Source organism: Anarhichas minor, unplaced genomic scaffold (genome assembly GCF_050575085.1).
Source record: "Anarhichas minor isolate MPS153535 unplaced genomic scaffold, ASM5057508v1 ptg000002l, whole genome shotgun sequence".
Lineage (NCBI taxonomy): Eukaryota > Metazoa > Chordata > Actinopteri > Perciformes > Anarhichadidae > Anarhichas > Anarhichas minor.
In genome coordinates, this window is record NW_027466448.1 from 3,264,632 (window position 1) to 3,291,767 (window position 27,136).

Consider the following 27,136-nt stretch of genomic DNA (forward strand, 5'->3'; position numbering starts at 1 on the left):
GTGGCCTCCTTCAGTTTCCTGCTTCTGAACAGCAAAACTGATCTCGGACCGTCTTATGGGCTGGTGGCACTGTCGGTATTGAATTAGAGCAGAGCATGAATGAGTAATTGTGTGTGGGAGAGAAAGCCTGGAAGCAAGTGTGTGTGTGTGTGTGTGTAATGCTAGATGAGAAACCCCAGCGCACTGACTTCCATGTGTACAGAAAGTGGTCTAAACACATCGCTTACCTGTGCTTGAACTCAGGATTCATTTTTCTATAGAAGGATTATTTTTGGGGAGCACAGACAGCCATACAGAGAGGTATTTCTACTTTGCATACACACTCGCATGCAAACACAACAGACACAGATATGCAAATGAAACATTACGCTGACATTTCAGCACAAAAGCACCATTATTGCCTTTCACAAACAGGGTTTTTTAGTTTTCGGTCTCTTTGTCTCTGACTCACTTGCTGCTGCATGCGCATCGTGTGGCGTCTCTGCAACCACTTGATGAATTATGCAGTCAGATGTTTCAGGACAGCGATAAGCAATTACATTTCTCTCATGATGACCTCAAATTCAGCTGCTTGATATCCTTGGGGATGGGGGGGGGGGGGGGGGGGGTCGTCCTAGCTGGCATGTGATGATGTCGGGACAGAGAAAGAATGAGAAGGACTTCTTAAAATGGAAGCCCGCATGCGCTTTGACTGGAACTCTGCTTTGTTGCAGCCGCTTGCTTTAACACATTTTACGCTTCCTACTCACTCTGGTTGTGTTCTTCCTTTTAAACTGTTTTTATGTTTTACATACAGCATAACTATTGATACACTAGGTTTAACGTACCTTCAGTTGCCTTTTAATTTCTGTTTGGGTTTTCTGTTGTGTGTTTATTTTTTAATATCTGTAGGAGGCTTATTTATTTCGTTTTGTGCTCCCTCCTCCTTTTTGTGTTGGATTCTTTCCCCCTTTCTTCTTCTTCTATGTTTTTCCTCCTCCTCCTCCTCCCCGTCACGGCTCCCTCTCTTACTGGTAGCTTATGTCCCTGTTAACATCCCCCCACCAGCCCCCACCTGCCCCCCCAGCCTCATCCCCACCCTCACCCTCTGCTGTTCCCAACGACCCCCAGTCTCCCAAGCAGCACAAGGAGCCCCTCTCCCACCGCCTCAACGACTTCATGACCTCCAAACCCAAAATGCACTGCCTCCGGAGCCTGAGGCGAGGGGTAAGTGTGTCTGTGCATGTGTCTGTGCGTGCGTGTGTCCTGCACCTGTACCTGAGCACTGTACCTGCTACTGTACACTGTATGGGTGAAGTAATGCAAAGTCTAATAATGCCTGCATGGTACCATCATGCAGCAGGCGACTGACAGGCCTTCCTTTACCCTTACAGTGCTCAGCCCATATGCTTCTCTAGCATGCTTCTGTAGGGCATAACTATGAATCCATGGTACTTGTCTGACTCACCAGCATTCTCTCCATCTCGTCCCTCTTCATATTAACTCTGTGCTCACAATGACAGCCCCTCCCTCCCTCCCTCCCTCCCTCCCCCCTCTTTGACGGAAATGAGCAAGATGCCTGAGCAGTCTTGGCAGTAGCATGGAGACAGCAGTAGCTCCCTGCAGTCTGTGCTGGAGGCAGATTGTTTTGGGGAAAAGACAAAGAGGGTTAAAGCTTACAACGTGGACAAAGTGATGGGTTGTGGGTATGGCAGCAGGCTGACTGAGTCACCCAGGCCATTATGAGGGAGAAGGCCAGCAGAGTAACTTTAGAAGGCTTCCCGGAGGGTGGCTCTATCAGCACCGGCCTGGCGGGTCCTGCTGGGTGCCATCACCGGTTTCCCGTCCTAGCCCAGTGTGCGTTGCAATGGAATCACTGGGCCGGGTCACAGGAATCCTTCCCGGAACCCACTTCACCCTCCAGCTCTCCCTGACCTCAGGAACTGGGCGGTAACTCACGTGTTCCTTCCGGACCCCACAAATAAAGTTCTTGTATTCGCTCATATTTTGAAAAGGGTTAGCAGTTATAGTCAAAGTAAAAACATTGGTATGAATTGGTGCCAACATGACGGCTGAAAAGGCCAAAGAACAATACGGTGCCGCAGTGTAGTGTGTGCAAGCATATCGCAGAGGAAATGATTGAAGGTCGGCAAAAAAAAAAAAGGGGGGGGGGGGGGGGGGGGGGGGAGTGTGTTTTCTTTTCTAGCGCCGGACAGGTCTATCAGGAAGTGCACGTTTCTGAAAGCGGAAGTGCTGAAACAGCTCTCGAGAAGAGCGATAAAAAAGGAGCTAAATCAGATGCATTGTGTTCGTCTTCTATGCTCAGATCAAACAGATTGAGGTTTGAACTTACTGGAATATGTTGTAGCACAGGAGTCTAGAAACGGTCAGAGTAGAAATCCCTTTATAGAATCAAAGACTATCTCCTCTCCATATCTCACGACAATACATTTAAATAAGTTGTTCACCCTTTCATGTCTCATGGCAGTAACCTGTTGATGTTTTTCATGTATGTAGATGTTTAATATATTAGAGCACATTTTTACAATGATTTCTTCTTTTAGGAATAAATCAACCGTATGTTGTAGGTGACTAAAAGGCAACAGAAGGTGCATCTTTAATCCTGTCAAATAACAAAAAGTCTTTTTGGGACAGCAGCCCGACTGCCTCGCTGACGCAGACATGTTGGGCTAAAGCCCCTGAACAGCTGCTGGTACAGTATCAGGGCAATTTCTCAGCTCTTTCACAAACGGGCTTGCATCCATCCGGGCATACGGAGCAAACCAGCCACAATGTATGACCAGGGCCAGAGTATCTATGTTCATTTTGAAGAGAAAGGATTATTTTGAACAGTCTTAAATAAAGCTTTTAATTCAGTTTCCTCCCTAGAATAAAAGTCTGTTGAAGGTTTTAAAAATCTTTCATTTCGATTTTTTTTGTGGAGGCATTATTTTGCTCATTGTCAGTTATTTTTAATTGGTTAGTCCATTTGATGACACTAATCGGGGTCCAGGTCCTATTCATAAATAACTCTGGGCCATATCGTTCCATTATACTTTCATAATGTGAAACCCTGTGTAATGCATTATACAAAGCCTACTTTCTATTACACTCTGTGGTTACAGCTGCAGGTACATCAGCTCAACCTCCTGCAAGGAGAGCATATAGCATCACATTAGGGATTAGAGTCGTTGCACCAGTGGAGGTGGGTTGTTGCTCTCTGCGCACAGCGGAGGGATGTCCACCCCTGCAGGAGAGCCTTTTGTTTGCTGCATATCAGCCGTCTAACTCATCCACAGTAACTGCGCGTTACGTGCAGGAGGAAGAAGAGGACGGCGTTTATGTTTTGGGAGTCCCATTAAGGCAGTATATACAGTATAAGATCTTAAGACGTCAGTGCTGTTGTTTTCTGTGTTCTCTCCGACGACCACCGCAGCAGCAATCCCCGCGCTCGCTCATTTGTCACAAAGAGCTTATGAAGAGGACTCTGGGTCGACCCACATATGCTTTCGAAGCCAGGCAATATGTTGTAAGTGTGTGATGGGCGTCAGTGAGTACCAGCGGTGTGTGTGTGTGTGTGTGTGTGTGTGTGTGTGTGTGTGTGTGGTTCAGGAGATTGGAAGAAAGTGTGGATGAATATCGAACGTATGCGGATGTGTGTGATTAGTAGAAGCCACGTACAACACATACAGTGGCCTCATCAAATAATAATTCATTTTGTGACGCATTCATTCAGTCGTCACAATGAACGAGGCGACGTTTCCTCACAAAAACAGGAGGCCGGTGTCTGTGCCTGGCTCAGTATTGATCACACTCTGTTAGAAACGGGACGAATGGTCGGAGAGGATGATGACTTCATCCCACATCACATGTTATCAGCTTGGGGTTTCTCGTTGCTGGCCGTTGTCCTGCAGCTGTGTCGGGGCGTTCCCTCCCACGGAGCATCGACAAGGGGTCAATTCACAAAGTGTCACGAGCACCTGAGGATGTGGGGGGTTACGGGCGTGAGGATGCTTTTCATCCCACACAGCAATCCCCCCCCCTCGCTATTTAGATGTCGCCGTCAGCTGGATGTGACATTAGGACGAGGTGTTGGTCACACTTTGGGTCTGGGTTCAGCCTACAGTACCCAGAATTCACCCCTCCAGGGCTTTCTTTGTGCTGGTGTGCCATACTGCAGCGATGTTATCTGTCTGTAAGGACCATAATGTAACAATGTACCTGTATATCTATGTCTGTCTGGTGGTTGGAAAGAGTTCAGGTAGAAAAAAGCTCTAAAGAGCCAATTTAGGAGTAAAACTATATATCTGCTGAATGTGGAGAATAACATGTATCATGCAACAGGTTTCTTCTTACAGTAAAGTGCAGCTCTCAAGTGATCACATGGGATGTCACATGTATGCTCAGAGCAGGAATAGCCAATCAGGGACAAGTATTTACTCACCCTGCATCTTCCCCCATTGTTGATTCTTTTTTTTTTTCATTTTTCTTTTTCAAATCTTTATATTTTATTGCCACCAAAACATGTGTGAGTGATATCTTAAGTGCAATTTATTTGTGAAATGGAAACAAAAAGAAAACCACAAGCAGGGAAAATCTGTTGTAACGTCCGATCAGATGCTCAAATCAAAAACAAATAACAGGTTAAAGAAGGTTGTAAATATCTGATATAAACGTAGTTTTATATTCCGTAAGTGAAGCTTCACACGTAGGGAATGTCAGAATATTATAGCGTTGCGGAGGCGAAAGGGAGGATCACAAGGCGTCATAGCGAGGACTGTAAGAGGCCATTCCAGGTGGATGACTTGATTAGTGGACTCCAGTGAGTAGAGCTCCTCAGTGCACCGGCCTGTGAGCCTCTAACAGGATTACGAGTCATCTGCTCCAGCTCTACCAGCCCACGGTTGTGCTGCTCTCCACCCTGTTCCTTGTATTCAAAACACAACCAGATGACTCAGCAAATGGCTCTGAATAAGCGGTTTAAACACTTTTACAACAAGTTAATTTGCCCTTTTGCTCATTATTACAATTATTTGCTCATGTGCCTTCGTTCAGCTACTTTCATTTGAGGTACACACAGAGCTGGATATGTGTGGATTGTTCTTCGTAACAAGTGAGTTTTGATAGTTTGGGTTTGAAAGCGACTCTCCAGCTTGTCTGTGTACAGTATCTGCCTCCATGTCAACGTATGGACCTGCTGATGTGTTTATGCTTTTGGCGCCCTCTACTGTCACTTCCGTGTCATTGTAACGGCAGAGAGAGAGAGAAAGAGAGAGAGAGATGAAGAAGTAAAGGGTTCATCCGTCTCTGTCGCAGCCACCATCCCTCTACTTCTTTCTCTACATTTACCTTCATCTGTCTTTTCCCCCATTGTTTACTTCATGCTTGAGCAATAGGTTGGCCTTTTTTTTGCCAACTTATTTCTCATTTTTCATTAATTCATTGTAGTAGAGATGTTAAACTTCACCACATTAGAAGAGAGTGGGGGGGTTTATCGCTGAAACTGTCGCTCAAAGAGCTTTTTTATGGCACAACTAGCACACAAATCCTTCAGCCTTTAAACGCTATTCCCTCTTTTCCTTAAATGGTGAAGTTTGACAAATCATAAAAGACATGTAGACAATTTTAATTTAAAGGAAAGTTAAACAAATGGCCGTGATATTCTCCTGATGTTGACCGTTGTCTCTTTCTCTCTCCTGCTCCTCGCCATTTCTCTCCCCCCCCCCATGAAGCTTTCTCTCAAGCTGGTAAGCATGACCGTATAACTTCACGATCGTAGCGGCATGACCATAGCACGCATGTCACGTCCTCCCAGTAACACACTGTTAATAACGTTCTGTACGCCGTCACGTTTCCTCTTTTGGATTTAAGTTAATAATTCAATAATCTTTGCTGTGACACAACGATGGAACCTCAGACTCATGTCGTTGTCTCATGTCCGTGTTTGTTTTTGTGTTTGTGGTTGTGTTCTCGTCACGTCTCTCCCAAACCGTCTGTGGTGCAGATCACACTCAATTCCCACGTCCGGAATCTCATTGAGGTGATCACATTTACTCTATGTTTTACCTGTCCGTCTCCTAGTCCGTCTGGTAGTCCTTGTCTCGACAAATCCTTTGTTCTTGTAACAAACACTAATCTGATGGAGTAGTTGCTCACTCACGTCCTTACACTGCATGCCGGTATGATTATGTAAAGCTAACATACTGTAGGCCTCCACTGATTATCAACCTTTCATTAATATTACCCTCAGAACAGGGCTCACGTTTAGGGTTCAAAGGAGTCATTGAACACTTTGGAATGGAAGCTTATTTACATTCTTGCTGAGGCTTAAATGAGAAGGTTGATCGAAAAAGTAGCGTCCAAGGCATGTACACTATTTTCTGCTGACAATCCAATAAAGCAATGTGTTGCTTTTTAAAAGATGCTAAAGTTACCTTGGTGCTACTCTAAACCCGTCAGTGATGAGGCCAAATGATGATGATGATAAATGTCCAAAATCTCAATTTACTGCTAAACAACTGAGTAAATTACTGAGGGAGAAGGAAGTCGCTGCTCCTGGTTCACCTTTGGACGGAGTCAGGCTAGCTGTTTCCCCTTCCAGTCTTTATGCTAAGCTAAGCTAACCGCCAGCTGGCTTCATATTTAGTGTACAGACTCTGCAAGAACGCAAATAAGCGTATTTTCCAAAAATATGGATCTTATCTTACTTTGTAATAAAAATTAGGCCTTTTCATGAGTTTTGTAAATCTATACCCGATTCCATACAGAACAATCAATTAGGGAATTCTCATCCATGCTAAATTTATCATAACACAAACAACCTAATGTCTGCCGATAGTTTTAGTTTTGACCTAGATGCTCGTGTTTTGATTTGTCTTGGGGTTCATAGAGAATGTAAACACTAACACATGACTTCTGTAACTATCAGTATCACTCAGAAAGGAGCATGCCTCTGCATGCTGATTGACATGATCTTTGTTATGTTGCATGCTGGGTAAATGTCGCGTGCCGGCGCAGAAAGAAGAGGTAAGGTTGCTCAAGTGCTGTGAAGTCTGTAGCTCCAGCAGTAACATCCTGTGGTGCCTCTGTGACCCATCGCAACCAAATCCCACCAGGGCCCGACCTATTCAGTCAATGCACGGTTCACTGGAGAGATGGGACCAAAGCAAAAGTGCAATAACTCAATGACAGAACCAATAGAGCCATAAAGAGTTGATAAATAAATAAGACTTAATGAAATCAGCTGTACTTGTGATTAGCAGTAATCAGCTAGCATGCTAACATGGTAAACGTTACACCTGCTAAACATCAGCATGTGCATTGCATTATCATTGTAAACATGTTAGCATGCTGACGTTAGCATTTAGCTCAGAGCAATTAGTTGGTTGATTAAGTAGCTGAAAGTGACAATTATGAAATCAAAAAGTGACGTAAAATATAAGTAAAAAAAAAAAAATCGAAAGCGTGCATTTTGAAATATAAAAGACTTGACAAAAAAACTATAATAAAACAAAAATAAACTGTTGATATAAGAAAATAAGCTCTGAAATACGTATAGTAATAACTTGAATTTTAACTACATTTTTTATTTAATTATGAAATAAATAATCATATGAATGACTAGTGTAATGTTGTGAATTTTGAACTCTTGGGGCCTCCATACACACCTGCTAGCACTACTGTTTAGCAAGCTTGAGAATGATCCACTGATAATTAATGTCAACAGAAAGTTTCGAGAGGCTGCCGAGAAGTCTGACTCATCGTTTCAGCGTTTCAGACGGGAAACCTTCTCATCAGGAACAATGCTCTCACTCGCACAACTTCCATTTTAAGAACACACAGTCCCGTCAGAGAGCAGCCCCATCAGCCAGCTCCCTCTGAAACACTACACGAGCGGTGATAGGATGTAGCTAATACTTTATTACATTTCCGATGCGTCTACAGAGAGCACCAGATTAGGCGCAGCGGCTGAATAGGTGAATGGCCTCGAGTGTATCCACAGAAATAGAAGCATCCCGACTCTCAGCGAGTGTGTGTTAGAGAGCGGCTGCAGTATCTCCTTCAGGTGAATTATGCGATTGGAACATAACAAGAGCTCCATTTATCCCCCGAGTCCTGGTTCACAGGGTGTAGAGAAAAGGGAGATACTGCACCTACTGGAACTAGAAATGATCCCTGTCGAAACAGCAACACAACGAATAATAAGCGATGAAAGTTGCTCATTCTTACCGTTTCTTTCTGCCTCTTTTTTCCCTATTTTCTCCTCTTCCCTTCTTCTTCTCACAGGGCTCTGGACAAGAAGACTTCAGCCACCTGCCACCAGAACAGAGGAGGAAGAAGCTGCAGGGCAAGATAGATGAACTGAATAAGGACATTCAAAAAGAGATGGACCAGAGGTATCTTTAAATCTGGCATTAAGGAGCTTTTCCCTCCCTCACAAGCGATATTTGTGTTTACCTCGTTAATATGCAACAAAGACTTGTTCTGACTGTAGTTATTTGCTCTCCCAGGGACGCGCTAACTAAGATGAAAGACGTGTACGTGAAGAACCCTCAGATGGGCGACCCCGCCAGCGTCGACCCCCGGCTATCGGAAATTGCCCAGAACATCGAGAAGCTCCAGTTTGAAGCGCAGAAGTTTGAGGTTAGTTCGGCGCCCCCCCCCCCGCCTGAGCTCTCGTTTCTGTGTGTTAGTGTTGGAGAGGCTTTGCTGTTCGGTTTGTCTGCGACAGTAAATAATGAGGAGTTCAAACGCACGTCTCCGGCTGGAGAAGTCTGCCGCTCGTCCATATTAGGAGAAGATGTGATGCAGCTGGAGGGGCCGGCTGCATGTGCCAGCTCTGTGCAGGGAGACGATCCCAGAACAATGGCCTGCTTTAACCTGGTTAATAAATGGTAATGCAAGGGGAGTGTAAGGCCATGGCAAGGTTCTCGCCAAATGTAAGGGCCATCTGATTCACAGATAATAAATTCCACTTGAAATGCATTTTAAGTTGTAGAAAGAAAAAAAAAGGTTAGCTGCAGCCAACACATTCATAATGAGTGTGTGTGTGTGTGTGTGTGTGTTTCAGGGCTGGCTAGCGGAGGTGGAGGAGAGGATGCCATCCAAGAGTGATACGAACCGGAGAAGTGGACTCTATGAGACCCAGAACAACTCGACAGTGAGCAACAACTCGACAGTGAGCAACAACTCGACAGTGAGCAACAACTGCGCGCAGGACAGAGAGAGGTATGTTATACTCGGACGAACATGAAACATCTCTCACACACACACACACACACACACACAGAGAGATGTTTCACGCCTTCTTTGTTCGGAGGAAGACTATGTATGTTTTCACAGTATATTTACTGTGTGTGTGTGTTGGCCCTTGAGCAGCCCGGATGGCAGCTACACGGAGGAGCAGAATTCAGAGACTCAGGTCAAGGTCAACATCAACCCCGTCCTCCCCACATCCAGCACGCCAGAGTTCGACGACGAGTTCGACGACGACGAGACCCTGCCCACCATCGGCACCTGCAAAGCCTTGTACCCGTTCGAAGGTAATAAGAAACAACTTATGTGCCCTTTAAGTCTACGTCGGAGGAATGTGATTACTCGGAATGAGGAGGAGTAGGGGTTACTGAGGAAATGTGTGGAGGAGGAGGGTGGATAGAGATATAGCCATTTCCCCCCCGAATACTATTTTCAAAATCGAATTGGCAAGTTGTCAAAATGCAGCGCTGTGTGAAGATCAGAGGTGATAAGTACTGGTGACCTAGCTCGGAAAGATGTGTTCCAGTTCTACGAGAGATTCCTCCCCCCCCCTCTCTGAGAGGATCATAAAAACGTTACATGTATAAATAATGACCTACTGAAAAGGTAAGAGGTGAAGACATTGAATATTTTACGCAGCTTATTTTAAGAATCGTTTCAGGCTGAAGAGGTAAAAAAGAAAATCCAGGACAAAAAAAAAAAAGCAGCATTAGAGAAAACAAAAGAAATAGCTGGTCTTCCTTCCTCTTTGTTTTCAGGAAATCTGATTGATAAATGAAGCTTTACTCCATGTGAAGGTAGTTCCTCTAGGTGTGCAGGGTGGACACTCCTCCCGTATTCGTGCTCTTATCTGGCCTCCTCTCCGTTTGTGTCCCTCCTCTTTCAGGTCACAATGAGGGCACCATCGCCGTGGCAGAGGGCGAGCTGCTGTACGTCATAGAAGAGGACAAAGGAGACGGATGGACACGAGTGCGCAGGAACGAGGACGAGGAGGGATACGTCCCCTCATCCTACGTTGAGGTCTTTTTGGAAACAAATGCCAAAGGTGCTATGACATACATTTAACTCAGCAAGCGTGTTTTTATTTTTATTACTGTGAAGTCAGTAAGTGTCCGTCCACTGCCGTGTGATTGGGGCAATTTGTGGAGATTAAAGATTGTTACTGGTAGCTCAGATAAGAGAATAACTCCACACACACACACTTCCTGTCTCTCCTGGAAGGAAGGGCCAATCAGATTTGTCCATTGTGCCTCCTGACAGTTGTGGCCGATAGTGTGAGTGTGTGTCACTGTACACTGAACAAAACATTTGACACTGTGTAGGATATGACACTGAAAGCGAGCTGAGCCCAGGCGGGTGTTGAGTACAAGAAGTGTGTGAGAAGAAGCTTGTAGTTCCTCACCTCCCATTCACTGCAGTGCCACCTAGTGGTCATAAATAAAACAAATAGAAAAAGACACGACTCCCTCAGTCCAAGCTGAGCATGATGGGACAAATCACCCACCGACAATGATCACATGTACTTGATTTTTTTTAAATATGTATTTTGTGGGGTTTTTTTTGTTAAGATTTCAAATGACCATGCTTTTAATCAAGAGTTTGATCCACAACCTCGCTCACATATGCGAGTCAGTACGGTAATAAATCAATAAACTCGGCTAAGTGAATGTATGCCCCATCTGAAGCGACTATGAACATTGTGTTTTGGTCACTTGTTGTAACCTTAAAGGAAAGCATGCTCCATGTGCAATCACGCAGATGTCATTTCAATCTGCTGTAAAATATGAATACATATTCAAAGATATTTTTTTAGGCTAAAAAGAAGAAAAAAAAAATCAAGAAATAAAAAGTGCACCCCCCCTCAAATGTTGCATGCTGTAGATTATTCATAGTGCCGTTACAACATGAACAAGTTGTGAAAGTAATTATTCTCTCCTAGTTAGGGAGGATTTTATACAATTATTGATCAGATTAGTAGCCGATAGCCCTGTTAGAATGTGCTTTCTCTTCTTTTTTAATTAAGTGTTGGGCTGTTCTGGTCCTTTTTTCCAGGCCAGTGGTAAAGGAATAAAAAGGACTGAGAATTAGCGGTGCTAAGCTATATGGTGAGACTGGGCTGAGACACGGAGCGGGTCACGACCTTAACGATTTGTGCTTTGTCGCACGAGTCTCTGAAGCGGCACCTTCCCCGAACGGTGCATTCACTGTCAAAGCATGGTGTGGTTGGCCTCAGCGTCACGTCATCTCACCGCTACAATTAAGACATTCTGTGCTTCTTTTCGGAGATCGGCTTCGACTCAGAAATGATCTCTTTCATAACTCATGACACAAGCCTTTGTTTAACTCCCTTTCGCAAGATTTTTAAATCAGCTTTAATGGCTCGTTACCGGCACAGCATGGGGTTCTTATGTGCAGGGTGTCATTTTGCATCAGGGCTGTAAAGACACATTTCATGCGTTTCTCGATTTTTGTTTTTAGTGAAGAACATTTGTTGCACGGTGCAGCACTTTTTGTCCTCATCTTGAGATGATTGGAGCATGTTGTGACAAAGTGAAGTGGCTGCATTCTAACATGCATTCAATCCAAACTGAAGTGGAATAAGCTTCTTAGTAAAACAGACATCTTTGGGTTAATGGGGGTCTTTCACACATTCAGTGCAGACTACATTCATGCCGACACCACAGTTTCATATCTGTAATGACGTCTTTCTTCCTCCTCTCCATATCTGAATATTTGGGTTGCTGTCGATTTTCCTTTAAAGCCATCTAACTTTTCTTTTTGTCGTGTTTTTTTTTTTTGTTTGTTTGTCCGTATTTCCTTTTTTTTTTTTTTTTTTTTTTTTTTTTTTGAATTGCAGATTCCTAAAAGTGTGAAGCTGGCTGAGGAATGGCAGGGCAAGCAACCTCGGAGAAACCACCACGTTCCTCACGCGCTCAGAGTCAGAAAGTGAAAGACGACCTGAATCTAGAAACGAGAGAGACGTCCGATTAGAACGCATCTCTCTTTCCAAACCGTTGCAAAAACAAAAACCTATCGGCAGCGTTGCGCTTCCCCCCGCAGAACTCTGCGATGTGAAGCGACGACAAGAGAAATCCATCGTAATTTTTGCGCTCATAACCCTTTTTCCATCCTTAACACCCACACAGCAGTCACAACCACAGTATACAATTTGCTTTTTTAGTTGTTTTTCGGCAAAGCTTCGCTTCTTAATGTAACTAACTCCGCTTACACCACGCGGTCATGTCCGTGGCTGTTGGCTTCCTCACTCTGAACGCCACCGCTGGCTCTGCCACTTCCCTTTCTCCTTACCTTTGCCCCCATTGCACACACACACACGTGGCGGAGGATGTGGTCAGAGACAGGACGGAGAGCAGCAGGAGCCTTACGGACAAAAGGCCAGCTGTCAAACACCTTCATCCGGCGGTGTGTATGTGTGAGTCGGGCTCATCTACACACATCACGGTCACCCCTCCCACTAAAATCACCTCCATATTCGCAGGAGTCAGAAGAAGAAGGTGCTACTCATCTATCTGTATGTTATGTTGTGTATTTGTGTTTGTCGGAGCAGAATGCTTGTATGTATGTATCATTTAAAAAAAGGTATTGTGTGTTGTGATGTTCCACTTTCTCCGCACCACGACCGCCCCCACCTCACGGACAGAGATGGATGATGGGTCATTCGCCATCTTTTTCATCCTACAATTCTCGTCTTGTCACTGGTGTCTGTTCCTCTCTCTGACCACGCCCCCTCCCCCTCCCTCCCTCCCTCCCTCCTTCCCTCCTGATGCAGCTCAGGCAATCCCTTGGCTGCTTTGAGCCCCCCCCCATTTTTACATTTTTTTGCAACGGGCAGGGGGCCTCTCAGCGTTGTGGTGTGCTGCATGCTTGCCCTGTCTTCCTCCTCACCCCTTTGCTGGCGACCTGGAGCAGGTGGTGGGGGGGTGTTTGGTCAGCTTACGCCCCCCCCCCCCCCCTCGCCTCCAGCCTCTCTGTTCAGTTAACCCTCATTGCCTGGTCATACTGTTTGAATTAACCTGAATGCTACTGTTTGGGTTCGGTGCCTGCGGTTCTTTTTTTAAAATTTTGATTAAATCTCCTTTCTTTTGGTTCAGAAAGCACGTTTCCCTGTTTCTAACAGCGAGTGAGTGATCTCCTCCTCCCAGTGTTTCCTAGTTTAATCCCAAAACTGTCAAGTAGAGGACGATAGGGACCCGAAATGTTTTTCTGGATGATCTTATGCATAGGTAGGCCATGGATGTCTTGTGCATTTGTTTTTACCGTAAGTACACAGTACAGTATGTATGTAAAAATATTAGCATTGTATGGTTTGATCAGTCTAACGCAAGATGTTGTTAGTTTACAGTTAATCAAGCTTGTGGAAATGTCTCCACTCGGTCCAAGCAACACTTTCACCCTAAAAACAGCAGCTATGAAGATCTTATTTACACCTGGTGTTCTTAGGATGGTCCACATAACTGTCTACTGTATATGAAAGTATACTGTGATCCATATTTTCCTGCGAGTTGGTGACTGAAATGTGACCCAGATTCACCTGTTTTTGGGCCTTAACTGGCTGATGCTAGCTGTGGTATGATGAAAGGATTAAGATGTGATTATCTCAAATGTTTGGGGGCAAATTTCAGAGTTTTTATAATCATACAAGATAAATTATGTCCACTGATTCCCCCCCCCCCCCTCTCTCCCTGCTCAACGGCACATAATGTACGTGATTTTAACTCTTTTTTTGTTTTATATTTGATGATGTTGAATTGAGATTCAGCTTTGTTTTCTTGTTTTTTGTTTTTTTTAAAGCTGGAAGTCTATGTTGTAGCTTATTCTGCCTGAATAGGTCTAAACCCCCCCCTCCTTACTAAATATGAGTAACAATGAAATTGTTTCGAATGAAGCCATTCTTAAATATTCATCTGATGCAGCATGTTACGAACACTTCTTCAACGGAGGAGCGATGGACATATTGACCATTCGAACTGTTGATGGAAGTATTGATCAAATCTCTGCTGAATCCAGCTTAACAAGTCCCCCGTTGGCTTTTCACCATCCGTCAAGACGTCAAAACAAGCCACTTTTGTTTATGTTTTTATTTTATTTTTTTCAATGATAAATCTGATGAGGCACAGATCGCCAGCTGCCCGCCCCGCGCTCTGCAACGAGACCACCACAAACCTTCGAGTCGATGCCCCGGAATAACCTGCCTGTACAGTGGAAATGGCACGTTGGAATTAGAGAGAATATATATGAATATATAAATAAAGTTTAAAAAGGAAAACATCTATTTTAACTATTGAGAGTCTTACCATTACTTTATCTGCTTTGCAAAGTAAGACTTCTTTTCCTTTGTAAAGGTCTACCAAATGGTGTGTTTTTGCACTTTTTCGTTCGTGTTCCATTTGGTAGCCCATGCTTGTGTTTTGGAGCACTGAATACTTTGTATTGTGTTTACCGTGCCAATTAAATATGCCTGGAAAGTTAACAAACGTGGTGTTGTGTGCTGTTTTCAATCTCTTGGGAACGTCGATACAATGAAGAGGCACGACCCCGAGTCAGTCATCAACATGTGATCATAATTATATCCACGATTATTAATTATTAATAATTTATGAGAACAATCTGTAGATGTTGATCGACAGATCGGGATTTAATCAAATGAAGATTACTTTTAACACAATCAGCACAATGTCCACACTCATTCTGCATCTCTTGCATGTGCTGCTATTAAATTATTTTCATCATCGGTTCATCTTAATGTATTACTTTAGTTTAGTCTGGAATATAAATATTAATTCTGACAGCCCACGGTGAGTCAAAAATGCACATAATGGAAAATCTTCAACTGTCAAACCTGCTGCTATTCATTTTCTGTTGAAAGAATAATTGGTTAATTGGCAAACTATTTCAGTTCTGGGCGTTACCGTAGGCTTGGTAAGAGCATGGACTTCCCACGTTGGCGACAAGATATGTATTAATAAAACCTATCTTCTCTTCACACGATGATAGGGCTAACCCTGATATTCACAGTAATCTATACAGTCACAATAACTAATGCACAAACCTGTTTCTCCATAGAACTCAATGTCATTTTAACCTGTAAGCAGCCACAGCAGGGCACTAGCTTGAATTGTGTTTACTATGAAAGTAAACATGCAGAGTTTCTCACTGTATCAATCAGTTGCACAATAGTTATATAAGGCTTTGTAAAACAAATACAGTAATCGCATTCCTACAAAATGAGTCGTAAAATGCAAATTAGGGATTTTATTTTGAAGGCTATTTCCGACAATAAACCTGAATAGACTGTTTGGTTTGAGTAAGATGATTTGGATGCAGTTCCCCCTGTTGGCCGGTAGATGGTAGTCATGCTCCACCAAATGCTCTTACTTTGTTAACTTCATAGTATCTAAAAGTGCTTTTTCCTTTTTTTATTGCACTATTTTTCAGTGACGATACAGCGATTCCGCAGGTGAATTATGCATTTTTGGATTCCCCTTCATTTTAGTCTCTCTGTTGGCATTTTAATTCATGTCTTTGACTCCCTCTAGGCGTCTTTCTTATACACATTGTCATTATTCCTACTAACTCCTCCTGTTGATTGCATCTGACCATCAGACAGCGCAGCAGTCACATGTGTTGCCAATTGATTCTGGCCCACTGAGCCCGGGCTGCGTTCAGTCCTCGTTGGCCCACAGAACTATGCCGGCCCATGCGGTGTAGCAGATGCAGCACTTACCTCCTCCAACACACTCTCAAACAGCCTAATTGGCCTTTGCTCCCAGGGACCAAACAAGCTGTATGTGCCGTGGCTCGAAATAGCTAAAGAAAATGAATTGCTTCAGTGAGTCCTGTGAGGGCAGCAAGTTTACAACATCATTCAGAGTTATTTCCACTTTGCTTTCTTAATTGGTGTATTTGGCATAAACAGTCTACTCATCAATTTACGTTATTTGCAGGAGTTAGCCTAGAGTCTCTAGTCCCCGGCCTATTAGACTAGCACGGGTAAAATTAATATTTAAATTCCACGAATACAGTTTGCAGTATTAAAACTTTATGAAGACATTTGCAAGCATGTACCTTATCTTTGAAGGCATTGAAGCGCTAAAGTAGACACCAAAGATATGAAACAGACAAGTGGAGATCAGAATGGTGGAAGTGTAAAGTGGCAGAAAATTGAATAACTCAAGTTGAGTACAAGTACCTCAAAATTGTACTTAAGCACAGTACTTACCTCAGCATCACATAATGGAGCGGTTTACATCTGCTCCGTGTGAAGATGACCAGGTAATCCCACAGCAACAAACTACTTCTCCATAATACGACACTGATTACAACTTCACTTTGAGGATTGATTAAACCTGCCGCAGACTAGTCTTCCACTGTCTTTTGGCCCAAATGAGTCACAGAACAATCGGCAGACTTGTGAGTAAGTATCCTCAGACGCTGACGGATCTACAGACCTATAGAGAAATGTTCAAACTCATTTGCGGTTTGTCACGTGAGGCAGATTTAGTTCTGGGATTGTGGCTGCACATTAGAAGTAGAGATAATAAATACACGCATGTTGAGTTTTCTCAGTAACACAAAACAATGTAATGGCATCATCTTCTGATGTCTGGGCACAGTGCTGGTAGTCTGTGTGCAACAACCACTCAAACCAGTCGTTTTCCTCAGTGTGCAAGAAGGGAAGCATTGGGGCAGAGGGTTTCAGGTAATATGAACATGCAGGTTAAAAGGCGTGTAGAGTCTGATACAAACCACTTAAATGCATTTATTTGATTGTGATGAAGTTTCTGCCCTCAGGCCTTCTTCAAGATCAACAGCAATGAGACCCAGGCACTGATTTGTTGTATAGGCCACGCCCTGGTGATCAGACGATCATGCTCCAGCTTTGGGGGGAGAAAAACATAATCAAGAGGCCTTTGGTGAATAGAGCTACAGCCAAATAAATGACCTTAAACTAACCACTTCAAACAAAGAGCCACACACCATGAAGCCAGGTTTTAATTTGACATACATTTGTGGGGTTAAAAAAAAAACCTTAAACAAAAACAGACATCCTGGAGAAAGATAAAGTTGGGAGGCAGTTTTCCTACATGAACACCTGAACATGAACTGGACTGTGCACTCTTAAATAGTGGACTAAATGTGGATGTTGTTTTAGCCACACTAGCGTCATGGCTCTACGGGTAGTAATGTCAGCATGTTAGCATTGTGGTTGTGAGCATATAAGAACACCCTCACAGAGTAGCAAGCATGGCAGAAGAGTTTGTCTTTTTTGTTTCTGCACATTTAAAAAAAATTATCTTAACTAAATAGAAAAGCATTAATGCGTTTGTAGACTCAAAGGTTGAATTTGCACCAGCTTCAGTAAGCACCTGAATCAACACAGATGTTTTAAAGACGAGAGTAAAGAAGGCATCTGACTTTTTAATTGTTTGGCTTTTTCAGCAAAATCAATAAAACTTGAGGCATACATTCTGCGACCTGTTTTAAGGTTTTCATAAGCTTTCAGCTGGTCACCGCGGTGTGTTTTACCTGCTGCTCTCAGTCTGTTCCATTACTGGTATGTTCCTGTCTGGTGTGAGAGCAGGCGGCCTGATGGAGAAAGCACACCTCTGGAGATCGGCCCAGTCTGCCCCGTCACTAAGGGCTGGTGGGGGCTGCTGTCTGTCTGTTAAATGCATCAACGTTGTCACCAAATGCTCTGTGTGTTTGTGTGTGTGTACGATGTGAAGCGGTTTACAGGTATTCTGCTTTGTGTGAACGGATTGAAACGGGACTTTCTCGGCTGCCGATATAACTGCCCGTGGAGATGTTGCTATGGAATGGACTCCAAAGGATGTGACGTTTATGCACACTCCCAAGGGCCTCACAGTGGACCGCGTAGGCTAATACACATTTTTCACAGCAGCCATCTTGTCGTGTCACAGTAGGAAAAGAACAGCATTGCTGATGTCGGCTAATGGTAGAAAAGAAAGGTGTATAACTAACGATTGCTTTCCACTAGCCGAGTGATGCAAGGGGGCGGTAAACTAGCTAACCGTAAGCTAAGCTAAGGTTAAACAGCTGTAACATAGCTACGCGGCATGGATATGTTTTTGCACAGGAAGCGTGCTCGCACCTATGGAGTGTGAGCACGCTTCCGAGCAACAGGATGCTGATTGCAGTTCACTTAACGGCCACCGGTGTCATTAACAAGGATATTCTTAAACATTTCACATTGTACCTTTAATGGTAGAACAGCAGTTATTGACTGAATGATTTAGTTTCAAAGCACATTATTTAACTCTGTTAAAGCTATTTAGATGCGTGTTGGCATTTTACATGACAAGTTTTTTCAGCTTCATTATTTTATAATGATTAGTGTGATTCCATGCTGTTCATGTTCTTTAAGCAGCGTCAGCCAGAGGACCCTGAGGGCCTCGCGGACCTCTTTTCTATAATAACGTCACAGCATAGATGTAGTACAGGTGTGTAGAATGAGGAAGGCTGTTATTCACAGTCTTTGACTGCAAGCCCGAGCCTGGAATGAGTAAACATCTTTCAACACTAAACAGCACTCAGCTGCTGGGCTGTTGCAGCTCTGTCTTATACACTGGAAGAACTCTGGTGATTATTTTCAGAGCCAAAATATGTTGAATCCTTCCCCCAAAGGATGAGAAGTGTGGGAAAGGAAGAAGCAAACCACCAGAGAACAAAAGTCACCTCAGACTGCCATGGACGCATGTCCCCGACATGACATTAATGGGGACATGCTTTAATATTAGAGACAAACACAATCCGCAGTGACATTTCCAAAAACTAAAGCACAGACGTTTTGCCAGTGTAACAAAGAAGGTCTCTGAAAACCAAGAAAAATGTGAAAAAAGGAGGGAAGCTGGTTCCTCCATCTGGAATAGATATGCCGTCAGCAGGCTGCGTCCCGAGCCGAGCTGAGATAATACTTGGACTGAGGCTTCGGTTTTCTATAATATTCTGCACATTATGGTCCCAACTGACAACGCAGCACAGTATAATCTACTCCCAACAACAATGTTCTGACCTTATTGGGCTGCCATCTGGCAATGAGTCCTCAATATCGTCAACAATTATAGGACAACGAATGTGCTGGTGAATTGATTCACGGCACGCACCAATGTCAGCAGTCATAACTTTTCTTTCGGAGCTGTAACAGCAGGGGGTTCAGCCGGCAGTGATGTGTGCTGCATGTTTACACTGAGCCTGGGGGCGTTTCAGCGGTTCACTTTCCCCACAGCAAGCCCGGCTGCTGGGAGCAACTCATCTCTGCTCATTAATTAACTGCCGCTAATTACAAGCAAAGGCGTGCAACCGTGGGTCAGAAACCATAAAACTCATCTAGCAGAAGATCACTCTTGCTTTGTGTGCCCTCTGCCTTTCCTCTTTTTTTTCTGTTTCTCTCTGGGCATCAGCAAAATGATGATGGATGCCATTTACTTGGCGCAATAGTGGAAAATATGAGTGCGGAAAACTTGAGCTAGGAAAAGCTCCCTACCAGAGTGGCAAGCTCAGCACTGCTGCATTTGTGTACTGCAGGGATGACGTGTTTCTGTAGGCCAACCCCAGAAGTTAGTGTCGCACTGGTTCGCTCAACAAAGAACCAATGGGATGTGTCCTTTTCATTATTGGATTACTGCAGAAAATAAGCTCTTTGACAAACAAACGACTATGATGCTACACGTTTTGTTGGCGAGATATTCTTCACAATGAACATGACTAATGACTTTTGAAGCTTGAATGCAATCGCTAGAAGTAAAAAACTAACGTTAGACTATATGCGAACTACACTACAGTCAACACACCAACGCTGTAAAGGCGGAATAGTCGGCGTGATGACATTTTGTAGTCTCATTTAGCTACTTGTTAGAAACTGCCTTTGTTAAGATGTGTAAAATCTTACAACAAAAATAGTATCTTGGGTATCTACTGACTTTTCTTTACATCGTACTCTTCAAGCTTCTTTAATGATCTGAATGAATTTTTAGTATCATGTTGATTTAAGGAAACAACAGACAAAGACTTACATATTGATAAAACATTTTCTGGTTTTAATAGATTTCAAAAATGCTTATTTTCTCATCTCTGTTACCCGACGATCTCCGTTTTCCCATTCATACTGTAGCTCACTGTATGTTTCAGTCCTCTCTTTGTGTGGTTTTGGAAATGTGTGCTTGGTAGTTCATCTGAGAGAGAAGGCGAAAGTTAACTAGCTGTCACCTCTGAAGGGACCCCCCACCACCCGTTAAAAAAACAGGGCTGACCAACAATGAAATTCCTCCGCTGACCTCTCCACCTTGAGATGTAATTTGGTTTCAACAGTGGCTCAGAGCCACATGGTCCGATTGCAGTTTGACTCTTTTACCAGACGCTTCACATGGCGCTCCCTCGGTGTCATCATCCTCCTTTAGATCCCACACTCACACACACACACACACCACTACGGAAAATGACTTTTGGAAACAAACATTAGTACGTATTCACAGTGAATACCATAGCCTGTGAGTGTAAGGAATGCCTTCACCGCAGGACAAAGGAACGTCTGTTGCTCCAGCCGCTCTTTGTAATCTTTGGACAATTTCATAAGGTCTCTTTCTACCCGGTGTGACTGCAGCTGTGGCAGACCTCCAGACCATTTGACCACCTCTGACTCCAGGCCGCCGTACCACAGAGCGCTCATCTCACAACCATGAGAGATGGTCCAACCGCGCTCTTATGGAGCCAGCAATGAACCCTGGGTAATTAACAGCACAGATCCTCCCCAAGGCTTTGAAACCAAGGACATGGAGACAGGCAAAACTAAAACTCTTCTCTTTTCCTCCATATTGCTTCAGCAGATTGCATTAGACTCTCTAGGTGTTGCCGTTATTGTGTCCATTCATTGTAAACTGAAAGATAAATAAAACTAAAAGTGAGAGCTTGTATTAAAATTCACTTAACTACGGTATTTAGTTTGACGATGTTCTAGTTTTTGTTTCCGTTTTCTTGCCGAGAAAATAGTTAACAAGCCTGTTGGGTGGACAGTGTCTTACATTTGGGAGTCCAATGGGAAATTATATTAGTGTAACAAAATACCAAAGAGGTCGACGAGATTAAGTAAACGCTTTTAGAGATGACTCAGGATTGCTGTTATGAATCAAGCAATAAAACATGGATGCTGGTCCAGCTTCTGAGGGAGTCTCTGTCCACTACTAAGAGATGGCCTCCACCCTGCATAACCCCAAAACACACTGATTAAGAGGCCCTGTCACAAATGAAATCCCAGGGTGCCTGCAGGGAGGGAGATTTCATTTCTTTCCCAGTTAATTCATGAGATGAATCCTACCGTGGGTCTGTCTCATTTCTGAACTGATTACCAATCACAGAACAGATTCCCTCGGCTCCGCTAATGAAAATCTGTCTGGAAGCAAATGAGTACATGCATTTAAATGAGGAATTACTTCTTTTTTTTTTTAATACTCTTTCTTTTGAGAGTTAAAGAGAGCAGTGGTTGGATATATGATTAAGAATGCGTCTAAATGTTATCCATGTATGCAACACCACCTTTGGGTCTTCCTCGGTCTTTGTAAATGGTCACGTGGCCCTGGAATACAGCCAATGATTACCAGTATTGTTTTGTTGTATAAATCAGGTATCAATAATATTTTGCAGTGACAAACTGGGACGTGAATATACTGTAGAGTTTTGTTGTTTTCCGATGCAGCCTAAAATGATGGATCAGGTATTGGCGAGTAAGGGAGTCCATGCAACGATCTGATATCATACGATATCATTTACAAAGACATAGTTGTCCTTGAAGTTTGCTCATCTGTCAGCACACATGTGCCTCATCAGACATTTGGTCACGTCACAGCAGGAAGAGCACAGGTGTAATTAATCATCAGTGATTGCCTACTGGGACACCTGGAACAGAGTAATCATGAAGTTTATTAGTTGCACCTTTGCTTTTTTTTTTTCTGCGTAGTTAAACTGCCACAGAATGGTCTTCACAGGCATGCTGTGAAAATACAAAAACAACCAGTTTCCTATCTTTAATGCTTTTGAAAATTGAGTAATAGTTTCAAATTCTCCTCGTTGTTGGTCTGTTCTGAGGTCTAACTGAATATTCATCTCATGAATTATTCCTGAGTTGTCTGTAAAGATGTTCTCCATTCTTATGCAGATGACACATACCTTTACAGAGTAATAAAAACGGATAATATGAGAGCTAAGCATCCCCAACCCTTAATTTGATGTTATCAAAAGATAAATGAGGACTTCCTCACTAAGTGTAAGCTTTGCAGGCTTGGTCCATACTTCTTCTTTGAAAGTCACATAAAGGCAAGATCCAGAACAAGCACATTTTTCCATCTGGGAAGCCTCCCCAGGATTACACGTTTCCTCTTCCGTAGAAGAAAAAATAAAATCATGTTTTTGTTTATTCCAGAATTATCCGGTGCAATGTCTCCGGCTGAGCAGTCTTCTGTTCCAGCAATGTCAAATCGAGTCAAGATTTAGGAGCATTGTGAGATTACTCAACCATGTAGGAAACATGAACCTATTTCTCTCTTGTCTCAGCCTCAAGAACTATGTCACCAGTGGGGTTACAATAAACATCCAGCTCACCAGCCAGCAGCATCCCCGTGTCTGGTTCTGCTTTTCTTTCGTCTCCTACTGGCGTTAGAGCACCTCAAATGTGCAATGTAGAGCACCGAAACATGAGGGCAAATGGAGTAGTATGTGTGCGACACCTTATTTTGACAAGATAGTTAAGTTAAAATGATGCTGACCGTTCAGCAACTGCCAGCTAGTTTTAAGTGATTCCTTGAGTATTGAGAGTGCAAAGCTTTATAATATCCGCTGTATCCTTATTTTCCCTTCCTATTTTTTTCTTGGTTTCAACAAAGTAGTGCTGACCCAGAATAACAAAAAAGTCTCATTGAAATCGTCCATGGAATTTTAAAGGCTCCCTCTGTGCTTTTCTTGTCAACACATAAAGTTATATTTAATCACAGCTTCTCATTTTTGAGGTCTTGCTGAATGCATTTCTGCCCCCAAAACATTTGCAAAGCCGGTTTTTGTGAATATTTTGCAACGAGTATCGTTTACTTCCACGTTTATTAGCTAGCATTCTTTTTCGCCTTTTGCTGGGACATTGCTATTTTTTTGACACGTTACCGCCGCTAACTGTAGATCAGTGGCAGTAGCGGCAGAAAATGTGTATCACGCAAGCGACCATAATCGCGAGAGCGTTCACTCTGCTCATAAAGCAAATGTCATAGTTCAAATGATAGTTATGTTGAGAAATATTTTGTTCATGTTTCAGAATTGTTGAGGAAAAATGTGTTTCGTGTGTTTATTTATTCAAATTTAATGAAAACATGTAAGATTTTTATTTATGATAATTTCAATACTTCAATCAAGCAGCAGAATTTGAAAATATTCCACGGAAAGACGTCACATCAAATGTTTGATTGAAATGGCTTTTTAGAGAAGTGCAAAAACAATATTCCACCAGGTCCCGGCCTATTGGAAGAAGTTAATATGTGAACTATTGATATTGGCCCACGTCTTGAAACTGTCAGACCCAAAATGGCTGGCTTCTTTATTTCACAGTTTTTCTTTCCTCAAATAATACAGGGGCGTTTTATTATTAAACGGAGCAAGACCAGCTACTTGAGGATGTTTGGAAAGATTTCAAATGGTCTCAATAATCTATCACTTTTATGAGGCTTGCTGTGATTGCTCAAAGGAAGCAAGGTCAAAGTGCCCCAGTGGTTCTCCAGCTCATGCTTAGCCTGATGCAATAGTGTAGTAGCGATTGTCAGGCCAACTCTGAGGTTTACACTTCAAAGGCAGATTTTGGCTGATGCTTGAATTCAGGTGTGAGATTCTCCCTTTTTTTCATCCCTGAAATTTTGGACGATAAAGCAGCCGTCAGGGATAGTCAGAGATTACAGCTTAAATCAATTGAATACCAAAACATCATTTGATCGTGCGAATAACAGAGCACCCTAAGGTGCCACACTGATCAGGACAGATTAGCCTCAGCTGGGAGATCCGTCACACTGCCTTTGTAGTGAAACCACCCAACAGAGAAAAACAGAGAGGGGATTTGGATTTCGACGGGAATAAAGCCAAGATTTGGTTTAATTTGTAATCACAACAGAGAATCAAAAGCAGTTGTCCGTTGGATCATTTGCTTTGAGTTTTGTGTCCTCACAAGATCTTTAATAGAAAAAAAGGAAAGTTCCAGATACAGACCAAGGCTGTGTGGTGTGTGTGTGTGGGTGGGTGGGCTAGGGACCTAAGCTTCACGGCTAAAGTGAAGTAATCTGATTAAAGTCAGCGATTAGCTGCTAAATTGATCCACTCAGCTGTTTTAGAGACATTGGGCTGATACAGAAAAGAGTCATGTGCTACACTGTAAACACTGTGGGCCAAAAGTGATACAGAAGTTGAAGATGGGTCATTCAGAGATTCAACACTCAAGAGGTTGTTTTTTTTCTGTCTTTCATGGCAGACAGTTTGACTTGTGGCGGGAGAGGAACAGGTGGAACTAATGACATTAATGATCCCTCTGTTCCATTAGGTGAGTCATCATGCACAATACCAGACAACTGGAACACGTAAATGAACTGCAGCCACCATTAATGATATAAGTAACACCTGTGGCTGACGGGTCTATTCATTTGGTTGTCCAGATTCCACACAATGTACCACTTGTAAAGAGTTTGTAACTGTCTTAGTATATTACTTTTGGGTAAGAATAAAAAAAGACATACTTTACTGCGCAGCACTAAGAGGAAATGATACAATGAGTGGAGCGGCAGTTGCAAATCAAAAGCTTAAAGCTGCTGACAGTTAAACTTCACAAAGACAAAGCAACATGTTTTTCCACTGATTTAATCATTTCAGAGGTGTTTCTTGAGCTATCCAATCCACAATATGGTTTTGATGTTTTGCAGCTGTGATTGGCTCCACCGTCCACATGCAGTGTGGGACACATTCTTATTAAACAAGCAGCTCACACGACATTGACCTGTCATTTATGATCACCTTTTAATCCGATTTGGCAAATGTGTTAGCAAAAAGTTGCCTATCATATCTGGCAGGTATGGAGCAACATTAACATTCATATGAAATTGTGTTCAAGTGATGAAAGTCGAATATTCTCTCTCCTTTTCATTTTGTTTTTGCTCTCCATCAACTCCCTCAGGGAAACATGTTGCTTTTCAGCAGGTAGATGTAACAGAAAAGTTGCAGGGCATAAAACAAAAACATGACCTCCGTTGTTGTTCCACACCAAAGAGCAAACCTGAATCTTATTCGTAGCGTTCCAGCTCTGAATTCTAAGTGCTCTAATTGGTTAAATGTGTTTTCTCAGGTGCACTCTGGGTGATTGATAATTGTGTGGTATTTCAATGGCAGTGTTCATCAAACAACACACACAGGCTTTTAGTTTTGTATGATGTGTAGATGACTGTGTACTTATTTGCAAAGAGTTTGTTTTCGAAATTCAAATTTAGCGTGAAGAACGTGCTCATGGTTTAGCATACCCGATCAACATGAGTTAGTGCTTTCAAGTACCAGTTTTTATGTCTTGGTAATTGCCCCCAAATAAAAGACTACAAAGTGAAAAATATATCATATATATATAGATGTATCAAGTAATAGAAATAAAAACAGTGGTTAGTTGCTGAACCCGATAATACCATGCTCATTTCATCATGCAACCCGTTTTAGCTTTACTGGACTGGAGTTCTTGCGAGAGTGTGACAGGGTGGTAGGTGGAGTTTTTTTCCTTCCAGCTGGTGTCTGAGGCCCAAATTCCGGTCCAGCTGGGGTGTGCAACAGGGTTAGGAACAGCTCACGTTATCCCTCACCAATCATCCCCCTTTTCACAATCCCCCAGAGATCTCAGACAGGCCTCACGCTGCGGACCAGAGTTTACATGGCCTTTTTTTTCTTCCTCTCTTGCAATTTATTTACACTGCCGTCGTCTAGCAACCGCCACAACACTCACCAACTCCTCCTCCTCCTCTTATACTCTGTGTCATTGGTAGCTAACCCCCTTTTTGCACAAAGCCACATCTGTTAAATGCTGATGTACAGATGTTTTTGGATGTTCAGGTACCTTTGGTGGTCCAGGGGTGTGATATGCGCAAAACTGAGGAAACACGCATGTGAACACACTTTTCCAGCGGCTGCAGGGTCAGATGGAGGATAACCCCGGTGGGAGTTCAAAGACAGGTTGTGACTCAGAAAAACCGAGACCACTCAACTAATCAGAGAGAGATATTAAGCACTGCACAATCACAATGTTGTCTGGGAACTTATCAACGCTTTGCTCTTCCGCCTCTTGCCCTCCTCGTCTGCGATTTAATGTTTTCTGGAGGGAAAAAAAAGGATCAGAGTCCAATGCCTCCGGTCTGCCATGACATCATCCCTGCACACATCTGGAAACGCTAGAGCGCGTGTGTGTGTGTGTGTGTGTGTGTGTGTGTGTGTGTGTGAGTGAGAGGAAGCTGCAGAAGAATAGGGGGGCTGGTGACACATCAGCAGTATGGAGAAAAAAAGGGGGAAGAGCAAAAGAAAAAAAGACTGTTTATCTGAGGAACATAGACAAAGATGCGATGTATAACCAAACTGTGTAAACACTAGCACTAATGAAGCTGAAACCATGGCCTTTTGTGCAGCAACTTGAAGTCAAACACTGGTTCTTGGTTTTGTTGAAAAACTAAAAAGGAATGTTTTTTAAATTAATTTCTAAGCTGATGCTGTTTTTTTTTTTAATATTTGAACTCAGCTTGCCTGTGAACAAAGAGTGACACCACCAGATGTATTGAGCCATCTTATATGTATGTTTGTTAAAGCCCAAGCATTTTGCTTGTTT

General features: G+C 43.1%; 1 protein-coding gene across 17 annotated transcripts in view; it reads left to right on the plus strand.

Moving 5' to 3' along the window:
* fnbp1b (formin binding protein 1b) overlaps window positions 1-14,729 on the plus strand; it is a 50,463-nt gene extending 35,734 nt beyond the window's left edge. For 4 of the 17 annotated variants that reach the window (XM_076084851.1, XM_076084878.1, XM_076084915.1 and 1 more), the window contains 8 exons: window positions 1,018-1,206; window positions 5,712-5,726; window positions 5,984-6,019; window positions 8,266-8,375; window positions 8,490-8,622; window positions 9,050-9,206; window positions 9,345-9,521; window positions 10,121-12,008. In XM_076084851.1, coding sequence (XP_075940966.1) covers window positions 1,018-1,206; window positions 5,712-5,726; window positions 5,984-6,019; window positions 8,266-8,375; window positions 8,490-8,622; window positions 9,050-9,206; window positions 9,345-9,521; window positions 10,121-10,299 — 996 coding nt within the window. In that variant the 3' untranslated portion in view covers window positions 10,300-12,008. Of the gene's footprint in view, window positions 1-1,017; window positions 1,207-5,711; window positions 5,727-5,983; window positions 6,020-8,265; window positions 8,376-8,489; window positions 8,874-9,049; window positions 9,208-9,344; window positions 9,522-10,120; window positions 12,009-12,091 lie in introns of those variants that run through there. The other 13 variants (XM_076084898.1, XM_076084889.1, XM_076084933.1 and 10 more) reach the window with 13 other exon arrangements.
* Window positions 14,730-27,136: the final 12,407 nt, after the last annotated feature.